Source organism: Thermobia domestica, chromosome 2 (genome assembly GCF_964235325.1).
Source record: "Thermobia domestica chromosome 2, izTheDome1.hap1.1, whole genome shotgun sequence".
Classification (NCBI taxonomy): domain Eukaryota; kingdom Metazoa; phylum Arthropoda; class Insecta; order Zygentoma; family Lepismatidae; genus Thermobia; species Thermobia domestica.
Window position 1 is genome coordinate 84893732 of NC_137455.1, and position 12798 is coordinate 84906529.

Genomic DNA, 12798 nt, shown 5'->3' on the forward strand with positions numbered 1-12798 from the left:
CTATCCAAAACGAGATTATCCGCCAAACATGAATTTCGATAGGTCGAAACCTTACACGGAGTGACGTTACCTTCTTCTTCTTCTTCTTCTTCTTCTTCTTCTTCTTGGGGACTCAGGGAATCCATCTCGCAGTTCGCAATCTCCCCTACTGAGAACTGCGATATGCATTTCCCGTCCAGTTTTCATTCGTTTGACTCTCGACTGACGTTGGTGCGAACGTCGGGTAAGATGGGCACGATCCCGCCACAGTCGCCCCTGGGGAAGGCGTTGTATGTGGTACACTGCCCCCTCCAGGTGGTGGTACACCCGATGCGTATGGCGGACCCGCACGCATCCCACCAGAAATTCCATTTCCATTTGGGAAAACCTGGAATCCACTTGGGTAATTCCCGTATTCTCCTCTATTTCCATAGCCATAGGCTACTCCTGGATCCCCTCGGTATGGGTCATACCGCGGTCTTCCTTGGCCACGACCTCTCATATTTCGGTTGTAGGAATTTTCATTCCTCCATCGATTCCGGCAAGGATATTGTGATTTCCACTCTTCCGTACTGGAGGAATTTCGTGAATTACTCATCGGAGTTTTTCCTTAGTCTCTTCCGTTTGTGAGGACGCCTCCTTGGTTTGTTTCCTTCCTTTTCCAAATTTCTTTTGGACTTTTACTTTGTCGTACAAAAGGTTTCCTCTGTTCTTTCTCTATCACGGCTCCAGTATGTTCCGGATATCCCTCTAATTAGGTTAATTTTAAAATTAACTGTTGTGTGGAATTGGGCTCCACCACTCTTCATAGCTTAGACTCATTCGGAGGCAAGCAGTCAAGCAGAATTTCGATCAGTTCCCCTTCATCCGGAAGATGCACCACCGCATAGTACTCCGCTATCACCTTCCAGGCAAAGTCTCTCAAACGAGGGTATTTCGACCGGTCATATCGCATGTTTTGTACGAATTTCTTCTGTAGGTGCTCCATCCGTAAGGATAGAAAACTGTCCCTGAATAATCGAACAAAATCATCGTAGGTTCGTATCTGTTCTTCGACCGTTTTATACCAAGCTCTAGCCCCCTCTGCCAAACTACGTGGCAAAAATAACAATTTTTCTCGGTCAGAAGCCTCTAGTAATTGGAAAATCTGTTCCAAGTTTTCGATGAATAAACTAGCTTGTCCGAATTCCCCTGTAAACATAAGTAAGATACGAATTTCTGAGAATCGGATACTGATATGTTTGTTGCAGTTTGCTGTGTCCGAACGTCCATTGGTGTTCTGAGGAGTGCCACACTCTAATACGGGGCCCCTTTCCGTCGGTGAATTTTGTCCAAAACTTACAATATTATTTAAATTTTGACCTAATGAAGGTTTCTCGGAGATGGTAGTCCACGTACGATTGTGCCCCTCCTCCAGAACTCCAACGCTCGTACGCACCCTACTCGGAATAACTTGAGCTGACATTAGTGGAACATGCGTGAGTTGGCAACACTGATGTGGCAGACAGGTCAAACTTGTCAAAGGAACGCGGCTAATTACCCCTTCATTTCTCTTTCCATCAATTCTTTCATCCATCCGTGTCACCACTTCATTTGGCATATGCATCTGACTGGAAGGTTGGGTGACATTTCCACAAATTGCATCCCTGGCCGTTGACAGGCACCCTGACACTGTCACTGTAGTGATGGTTCCAGTTTCCCCAACCGAAGACCTCCACTAAAGCATCAGAATCCGAGCCGTCTGAATCAACGGATCCAGTATACCAACGTCTCCTATTTCCCTTGGGTACTCTATTCATGACGCGGTTCCTGAGTGTCTGTACTTTGACCTCAAGTCGCCGATAGTCGTCTTTTTGTTGTGATTCGAGACGTGAAATTTCCTTAGCTAGAGAGTTACATCTACGATTCACGGTACCTTCCGACGGACGCAACTCCTTTTCCACACCCGTTACGCGCTCATCCATTATTTCGCGGTAACTTGTGAAAGTGGACTGAAGGTCCTGGACGTCTTGACGTACCTCCTCCACGTCTTTACTCACACGTACAAACTTCTCCGTGATTATGGTATTTGTCTCTAGCTTGAACTGTTCAAACCGATTATTGAGATCCTGAATACTATCAGTCATTTTATAAAATCTGTCATTTATCTGCCCAAACGCAAAGTTTACATTTTCAAATCTAGTATTCACATTAGCATTAACCTGCTCTAACTGATTATTCATATTAACATTAACTTCTTCTGAGTATTCATACTAACATTAACTTGTTCTCACTGATTATTCATATTAACATTAACTTGTTCTGAGTATTGACATTGGCAAACTTTTGATCAAATTTTAGACTTTATGTTTGTTTAAATTGCTGTAAAAGTTCAGCTAGGTAAGACGTGGATTGTGACTCTATTAAATCCTACACTACAGTATCATTTCCTGCCTCGGTCACCTGCGGAAGAACTACAAGTGAACCCCTCTCCGTGTCATTTTCTTCATTGGAAGCCGGCACGTCTACCTGTGCCGCGCGTTTTACAGTGCATATTTACAATACCACGGCTCCGTACTTTGTTGTAGTTCGGTGACTTCCGTTTCCGATAATCCCTGGAATTGGGAATGAATCCACAATTGACAATCGTCACAAAACATCCTTACTCCTTCTATTAGTTCGTCACAACAACTATACTTGTCCACAGACCGATTGGTCAAACTTGACTTTTTACACGACATATTTTCTCTTCCCTTTTTCAAACTTTCATAAAATTCCCCGGATCTACCAATTACTCAGACAATATGCAACTATTCCTGCTCATCTAGAAAGATTTACCACTTTCTTCAACTCCTTTTTTTTTTTTTTTTGGACCATCCTTCCTTGAGAATGATGTGATCGTAACATTACAAGTTCCATCACCGAATATCATCCTGGCTGGCCGAATATCAGAGCCAAATTTGTAAGATTTAAATAATATATATTTTCTAAGTATCCTCGTGTCTACTGTTTCCTCGGATGTTCGCTTTCTCTGGACCCAGGTGGGCTTGAGTACATCCCAAGTTTAACCAGCTATCGATCTATGTGGCCTGCACAGAAGAATAGCTCGCAACCAGAGATATACTCAATCACTCCATAGTCATGGGAGAAAGAACTGGAACTCAGAAGACCTGTCCTACAAGTGTAATACCTAAGTGAAAACTCTCGCGCAACGGAAAAAGAATAAACTAACACAAAAAATATAAATAAAGAATCTCGAAAATTTTGAAATTAAAAAAAATAAAATTTAAAAAATCTAGGACTCGGGATATTCACTGATGGGTTCCCCATAACGTTTCTCTCATATCATTTTCCCTTCGGTGCTTCGTTTATCAGATTGATAGGAAGACGCATCATTTTGATCTTGACCAAAATCATATACTATCCAGGAAGGAAAAAAATCTACTCTACTGTATCCTTTCTATATGAAATAAAACATAATTGTCAACCAGAAGCTTTTACTTGTTTCACCGAAGGTCTTCGTTGTACAAAACTGTTTACATTAACTTTATGGGCACAACGGTACATTGTAGTATGCTTTAGATAGCTACATTACCGTGCATATCACAATTTGTGACCAGACATTTTGAAATATTACACGCACACAAACTCTCATAACATTCAATTTATTACATATTCTCTACATTCAATATTTTATTAATATTCCCTTGTTTTCAACTATATCAATGAATGTGCATCTTATTCTTGCATTCTTATCTCTCATTTAAAACATAGGTCATATGTTTTTGGCTGTTCACGGCAGCTATGATTACCAGGCACTTTCTTTTACATATTTATTTATATCTTGTTTAATTTAACCTATACATATTATTACAAAAGAATATACACATGAAATTACAACAACCTTAACCTACACTAACCTAAAACACATTCACACTACACACTCACACCAACAAATTTGTTTATATGTCGAAAAACGTTTTGGTTGGCAGTCCAGACCAAATTTCTTTGATGGGAATCGAATTTGTTACTTCGTACCCCTGCACTTTTAAAAATGAATGCTCGCACGGTGTAGAAAACCAGTTGCCCCTATCGAAAACTTGTAAAAACGACCTACCGTGCTTGTTTTTAATCAAAGTACAGCTTCGGTTTATTTTCCAATATTTTATGGATACATTATAGGTTAAAAACTTTAAAATATATTGTATATATGTTCGATACCAGAGAACGTCATTCCTATCCCATTTGTCTAGCTTGGTTACAATAGGCAGCCAAACGATGCATAGCCAAATAAAAAAAAAGAAAATAACAATAATAAAGAATACTGCATATAACCTTACACAAGATTTAGGCTTTCTTTGAATTTCGGAAATTTAGAAGGTCACTCTAAACGAAAATCTTACGCTCTCATTTATATTTTCTGTCAGTAGTTTGTTCAACCTTTTATTTCTTCGCTTTTCTAGATAAGCTTAAGCCGTCACATATTGTCTCAGTAATTGTATAGATCCTACGGGAAAGGAATTACGAAGACATGGTTATATTATTATGATTCACTGAAAATATCATATTGGAACTATGTAACTTGTTGAGGTTTCGAGGTTAAAAAAAAGTATTTCTAAATCCAGATTACCAAGTTATTTCGATTGAGCCACTTCAGAAATAAAGCAAAAACATTACTTACAGCTGGGTGAGTTTATATGCACAAACAATCCAATGGTTGTCCTTATGAGTACCAATTCCTATTGACCAAAAATTTGAAGTTTTCTTGTTGAATATTTCAGGTTCCAGGAGAAATAAACATCACACACACACCTCGTATCAAATGGAGTTAGAATTGAACCGGTTAATATCCATTAATCATACCGGTTCTTCAAAAAATTCAGAGCCCTACTCATGTAGTAATCAGCTTCCGTCGACATTTTCTCATGCAGACGACAATTCACATTGGGCTGCTTCACTAATTCTCCTCGCTGCTCGCTCCATTCCGTCCAAATAAATAACACAAAAATCGCAAATTTTGCAACTGAACTCTTTTATATTTTTTAGTAGGAAAATTCGTTCTGGAGCGGCTTTCTCCACCACTTTATTCTTATAATATCTAACGGGCAGTAACTAGGTACTGCTCGCTTGAGACTGACGCAATTAAAGTACAACAACAATGTGACGTAATAGTACGAAGATTGATGATGAGCTAATTATCAGAGACTTCAAAGGAAAGCGACCAATTATAGATAATTCTGTAAATCTGTGCTATTGACGTCACACAAGACAAGATTGAAGATGATGCACCAAACTGCGTGAATTTTGATGATTTTCTGTCAAGATGGCTGAAATCTAAAGAATTTCATGAAGGATATTTTTTAAGAATAAGATTTTAAAGAAATTTCTGGGGGAGTTTTCAGAATGTTTGGAGATAGGAAAAGCGTTCTACAGATGAAAAATAAAAGAAGTAAGCAGAATCTTTAAGAAATATAGGAAATTAGGATAAAAATGAACAAAACATAGATATTAAATACGAAATAAAATCCTAAACCTATTTTAATGCACTTCCTAACTTAATCCAACCTTCTAATATTACGAGAAAATTTAAATGAAATTACATCCTTACATATCTTACATCATATTTTATTCTCGACTCTTATACAGGGCGTTCAAAATTTCCAACCTGATAACTCCATGTTGGGAGGTATCATATATATATATATATATATATATATATATATATATATATATATATATATATATATATATATATATATATATTGTTCGGAGTGGAAAACAAGCAGAGGCGGTATGTTTTAGTATGATTTTGACTCAACATACCAGTTATTTAAATATTGTCTTGATCACTTAAAAACCAGGGACGGTGGACCATATGCAGAGTCGTTCAGACGCGTGATTAGTGTCATACTAAGGGGTTCGACTAACATATGTTTCCTGCAGTTTTCACACCCTAGTATGGCGTTAATCATACGTCAAAACAACTCTGCATATTCCTCATCACTGAAAACCCAGAGCCGATTTAGCATACCACCGCATACCGTCTCACTTTGACCACTGTATACATATATACAGGCCTGTGCTGGCCCACTGGGACATGTCCCGGTGTTCCCTCCGAAACATCACATTATATATAACGATACATTTTTATATAATAAATTCTTACAGTTGTTATTGATAAATACCCCATGATAAGTACAGTGCGCTTTGCATAAGGCGCTCTTGCGGCGAAACCACATCAATGATAAACGGTTTTATTTTTCTGTGTGGCACAGTTCTGTACAATGAATACATACTGTTACTATTGGTAAAGAACCCGCGAAGGGTACAGTGCGCCCTTTACGCAAGGCGCCCTTGTCCTGTGATTGTTTCCGTGTGTTTTAGAGCAGTATTGAAATAATCAATACATATTGTATTTCTAAAATATAGCTATATTTATTTATCAGTATATATTTAGCTTCAGTTTGTTTGACAAAAAATTCTTACAAGAACTAAAATTGTTTCTCTAGCAAAGAAATTTTCACAGTTTAGCTATTTACGTATTAAACAAACCTTGGGTTTTAAAACATAAAATGGCGCCCATCAAACTTCAAGAAGTTACTCGTGACACGGATATAAAACGAAAAGTATACACCAACCTGAGTGGAAAAATGCCTCCTTTCGGCGCATTGATCACACGAAAATTTGTTGGAAAGAAAGTATAAACAGCCATAACTCAAGAACAGAACATCGTATCGAAGTCGGGTAAAAGAGAATGCCAATTATTTTTAGTCGTAGATCCCATTAGTGCACAATCGGATATAGTGCAGTGGCGCCGCAAGCTTCAAAGATACTGGAGTATTCCTATGAGTATTCTATCAAACGTTGAATGAGGGAAATGAACAACAATCAAGTACAAGATTTCAACAATCAAAAGTAATAGTACATCGTTCAAGTTAGAACACACTTCGAATTCGAAAGAAAGAGAGACGCACATGTGTGATTGATCTATTTTGTTCCAGCACAGAATAAACTCTCGGGAGAAGAATTTAAATGAAGTATTTAACGTATCATAGGTGTATCTTCTACGCTAATGGTAATGGATGTCAAATGAACGGCTTTCTGTCCAAGTTACGAGTGTGTGAAAATGGAAAAAATAACTTTGAACCAGATTATATTTAAAACGACTGTGTATTGGCCAGTCAGGCGGCATGTAAAGAAACAACATGTAGTATCCAAAAATGTAAAGATCATATATGATGAACGAGTGTACAAGAGACTCTCCATATAACACAGGTATTCCCATATATTACTTGAATACATATCGGTCAAAAGTAAGCTGCATTAGAATATTTCGTCCTCGTAATATGCTATTTTGTGAAATTTGATACTTCTGTGCAGAGAAGCTACAAAAATTGACGAAACACGAGATGTATATGTTGCATAACGATACAAATAAATGCACTAAAACAGTATAGCCCTACTTAATTTATCCATTAGGTAAATCTTCTTCCAGATATACTTTTGAGGGGCTTTTCCCTTCCCTTGGAGTTGGCAAACCGCCCCTTAATCCTGAGCTACGAAAAACTACATTCCTATTGTGAACATACCAAAATAGTGAATACCCACTTATATTTTGATTTTTTCACTGCTGGAAAAATTTTCCAGAAAAAAACACATGCAACAAATGGTGGAAAATATTTTTTGAAGTTTTCAATGTACTTTGGAGCTGGATGAAATACCTACACGGAGCAAAGAAAATGTGGCACTTTTGCTTAGACGTAGCAGCACTTACGGAATCGTCCCTTGTGTGCCACTTGCGAGTGGCTCGCAGAAGGCTGTATAGCAGTTTTGATGTGGAAGGCATAAATTAGCGAGGCCGTGTTGTAGTGGGCATCTGACGCAACTTGTAAGTGATATACAGAGTCAGATGCTTTGGTATTACGTGTGGAATTGCTGTATAACAGGATAGAAAGTGTTGCTTACAACGGTAGAGTGTTGTGTCCAGGTATTAACGTTCGTGTAAAACTTAAACATGTTGATGTTTAAGTATAATTGATTATATTAATCTGTACGTGCCTGTGCAATGGTAGATTCCCTTGTCCACGAGCAGGCAGATATACACCTCATTTATGGAGATGCAAAGGTGAAATAGCCCAGAAGCGCGGCGTTTATATCGTGACCGTCGTCCTCAAAAGAGAGTGATTGTCCTATTTTTTCCACGCCTCCACATTCGCCTTCGGGCAATAGGGTTTCTTCAATTTCCCCTACTTGAAATCGGAGGAAATCGCATTATGTGGACAGTTGAATTTGAAGTCAGCGTACTGGGAATGATCAGAGACCGTTCTGAAACTAGCAGCAGCCATGTGTAGGGCGTAAAAATCTACACGCAACTCTAGTGAACAATCGGCAGAAAGATTGTGTGAGCGCGCGGTGCGGTATGATGGATAATTTTGTGGTAGGACCTTATTTATTACCAGCCTGCCTGTTTAGGAGTATGTATCTTTAATTTTTAAGTAATGTTATACCAAAATGGTTAGAACATGTGCCCTTGAACTTAAGACAGCAGATGTGATCTCAGCGTGACAGTTCACCTGCACATTTTGACAGGAATATGCAGACCTAGCTACATGAAACATTCCCAGATAGTTGGATGTTGAGAGATTGAGCTGTGATGACCACCTCGTTCACCCTACCTCACGCCCCTTGATTTCTTATTTGGGGGGTTATGAAACGCCTTTTGTATGCAGCACCAGCCACGACAGCCGAAGAACTTGTTGCTCGAGTTAATATAGCTGTGACAATCATCTCCGAAATTTCAGGTGTGTTTGACCGCACGCGGAAAAATTTGTTTCGCCGATGTCATCTTTGCAAAGCGGTCAATGGTTGACAATATCAGACAGTGAACTGTTATTCTTCACAGCTGTTTCGTGTACACATACTGCATTGCACACATACTGTACAAGATACTTCTGAGTTTTTCATAGTTATCCTACTTTGTACGAAACAATAAATCGGTAATTCTGTATTTCTTTGTATCATTGTGCAACACGCGCAACAGCTTGTGTTTCGTCGAGTTTCATTGCTTCTTTGCTCAAAATTATAATCTCCCACAGAATTACCTATTACGAAGAGGTAACCTTTTAATGCAGCTTAATTTTGCTCAAATTGTTTTCACATAATTTGTGGAAATCACTGGTATCATGTCAAGAATCACTTGTACTCTCGTTCATCATACATGATCTTTGCCGCCTGACTGTCGTTATAAACCTAATCTGGTTCAAAGTTATTTTTTCCATTTTCACACACTCGTAACTTGGACAGAAAGCCGTTCATTTGACATCCATTACCATTAGCCTAAAAGATACACCTATGATACGTTAAAGATTTCATTTAAATTCTTCTCCCGAGAGTTTATTCTGTGCTGGGACAAAATAGATCAATCACACATGTATATCTCTCTGTCTTTCGAATTCAAAGTGTTGTTCTAACTTGAACGATGTACTATTACTTTTGATTGTTGAAATCATGTACTTGATTACTGTCCATTTTCCTCATTCAACGTTTGATAAAATACTCCAGTTTCTTTGGGAGTCACCCTTGCACCGCCATTGCACTACATCTGATTGTACACTGATGGAATCCAGGGGCGATCGCCTCCCCCCCCAGAAGAGGAAATTTTCTTATTTTATAACTAACTAACTAACTCTATGGCCTATGGAACCCGGAGGTTCAGTGCCGCGTTCACAAAAGCTCTCCACTGACTTCTATCCTTAGCTAATTGGATCCAGTTTCTACTTTGTATTCCTATCTCTGCGAGATCCATCTTAATATTATCCTCCCATCTGCGCCTAGGTCTTCCTAATGGTCGTTTTCCGATTGGTCTTCCAGTCAAGACTTTGAAAGCGTTTCTACTTTCTTCCATTCTAGCTACATGACCTGCCCACCTAAGCCTCCTAGACTTGACGACCCTAACAATGTTGGGTAAACCGTATAAACTATGTAGTTCCTCGTTATGAAGCTTCCGCCATTCCCCATTCTCGTTCCTCTTGGGTCCGAATATTCTTCTCAGGATCCTGTTCTCAAATACTTTCAGTCTATGTTCTTCCCTCAGAGTAAGCGACCATGTTTCGCAACCATACAGAACAACAGGTATGATTATCGTTTTATATATATATATAAAATAAGATTCCATCGTAAATTTCATCCCAAAGTTTGGAGCCCTTAGAAGTAGGAGTAAGACAACCCACCGCCCCCCCAGAAGTCGGTCCTGGATCCGCCCCTGATGGAATCTACGACTAAAAATAACGGACATTCCCTTTTACACAATTTCGATCCTACATTTTGTTCTCGAGTATGGCTGCTATTGCATTTTCTCGAAAATTTTCGGGTGGTCATAGTTCAGAGACATTTCTACACCCAGGTTGGTTTATACTTTTTCTTTTACCTCCAGGAATCACCTCCCGACGTTTCGTTGTTACTATATATATATAGGTATTCACCTTTCTATGGGCGCCCTTTTGGTAAACTTATCCACTGCCCTGCTTAGTATCCCAGCACGGGCCTGCATATATATATATATATATATATATATATATATATATATATATATATATATATATATATTCATTTTTATGTTTGGGCTACACATATCGTTCAAATCCACAACATATAGACGTCAACCACGTTACTTTTTAATCTTGAGATCTGACAACACTGGGCATTTGGGAACTTCTACTTAACTTGGTTGGCATCATTGCGTACTTCCTGTCTATTCGCGTACGAACTTCCTTTTCGTGAGACTGTTAAGTATGCTTGTGTAAGAACTGTTTAATTGGCAAAAATGGTGAGTATTATGTATCGAGCAAAAACTCAAAGAATCTAAAGTTTGCATGTGTGTGAATCAACGCATTTGGTGTGAATATTATTGTATAATTAATTTCATGGTGTATTTTTTCATGAACAATATTTGTCATACTTCTAAAAGGCATGTCATAGGGTTAGATTTGAAGACTAAAAGATCGCTACTTGCTTATTCGAAGAACATTGTTAATGTGGTTTTGTAAGTTCGTTTCTAAAAATTTGAGCATATTACAAATGTTTGCTAAACTCCCGTTTGGTGCCGATTGGTTGTACGGATCCACATATATGTAAAATAAAAAAAAAAGTCGAAATACATTGTTACCGGACGAAATACATTGTTACATAAAAATATATACATGCTATTCAATTTAATAGGATCAAACATACAATTTACATATATTCATGAAATATGGAATTGGTTTAGAAAAGGGGGCAAATGTAACCTAATATTGACGGAACTTAGAAGTATTGTAACATTTTTTTTTTTCTGATTGAAAAGACTGACCTCGGTCAGTAGATTCTCTTTTAGTTGCTTAAAAAATGTTAATCAAGGAAGCAATTTCATTAGTAACTCCAGATTGACTTTAGGAGTACACTTCGTATTATATGAAAGCACATTCTTTGCGCATGGCATATACTTTCAGCATTTCGCTTCATCACGTCTTTCTTGTGGAGTACTAAATGGTAAAGATCAAATTTTGCATTTCGTATTTCTACCGTATGCATATGAGAGGTAAAGTGCCATTATATTTTGGGGTAAACTTTATAATACAGGCTCCAGTTGCAGTAAGTTTTCATAAAATTGAGTAACTTCACGTTCCCAGCTGAGTAACAAGTGAGTATACCAGCTGGAGCGGCATTGTAAAATTAACCCATTTTGATTACATACATAGTCCTATCGTAAAATCGAGTATAGTATTCCATAGATTTTTCAAATTTATACCCCCATAAAATGGGTATAGCACCGAAATATATTATTGAAGATGTAATGGTAATAGTTAAGAACAGTTACTTCTCATCTCCCGTGCACGAGGATACCTCTTACTGTTGCACTACCTAAACACCCTAAGTACAAAGGCAAGAACTCAGTGTATTACCTACTTTTTAATATCCTAGATAGTCAATGAATAATGCCTGAAAGTATGGCGTTTCTCGTCCTTCCCTAAATGGGAAGTACGGCTCCTTAACTATAACCGATTTAATTATTCCTTTAAGCCCCGACAGTTTTTCAACAAGGAAATATTACTTACAAATAGGTAACTTTAGAATAGGTTAGGTTTATCGCAGGGTTTGCCCAAATGGGCCCAGCCCGAAAAAACCCACCGGGTTTTTTCGGGTTGCACCCACCTGAAAAAAACCATCTTAAAACCCACCTGGGTTTTTGACTTTTTTGCTAGTGTATTATTGGTACAACTAAGGTGATCACATTGAAAGTTATTTTTATCAGATTTTAAACTTTCTTTGGGCGAATTATATGCTTTCATGTTAAGATAGACAACAATATTCAACATAAGACCTTTATAATGCTCTAAATGCACTGAATGAATGAATAAATAAATTAAAAACCTCACCTTAGCTTGAGAATATTGTAGAACAAATTAATGTGCGGATTATGCTTGTAGCCTATTTGAAGTAAAATAAGCGATTGTGTATTTTAGAAAATACTTTCCGTGAATAGTGTATTACCTGACTCGGCGCCGCCGAGAGACGTTATCGCTCATACGTTGATGGGTTTAAGGCCATAGGTGCCGGTACTAACAGTAAATATGTAAATACATTAGTAAAACTATTAGTATTATTTCTATCCTTTGATGGTAACAAAAGTATTCAGTAAAATTTGGTTTTCCAACAACAATTAAGTTCAGTCATTTGTTGCTAGCCTTCAAATAAGCATTCTGTAGAATCAACACTAGCAATAACGTAAAAATTCTTGTCAAAATTAAGAAGCTTAATGCTTATCATCGGAGCTCCGAAGACTACGTAACGCTTACTATTTCA

The 12798-nt window shown here is 37.9% G+C and overlaps 1 protein-coding gene across 1 annotated transcript in view; it reads left to right on the plus strand.

Annotated features, from left to right (window-relative positions):
* The first annotated feature begins 10635 nt into the window (after window positions 1-10635).
* Window positions 10636-12798, plus strand: part of RpS18 (ribosomal protein S18) — a 28991-nt gene continuing 26828 nt past the window's right edge. Inside the window, exon 1 of the mRNA XM_081743437.1 lies at window positions 10636-10783. Coding sequence (XP_081599563.1) covers window positions 10781-10783 — 3 coding nt within the window. The 5' untranslated portion in view covers window positions 10636-10780. The remainder of the gene's footprint in view (window positions 10784-12798) is intronic.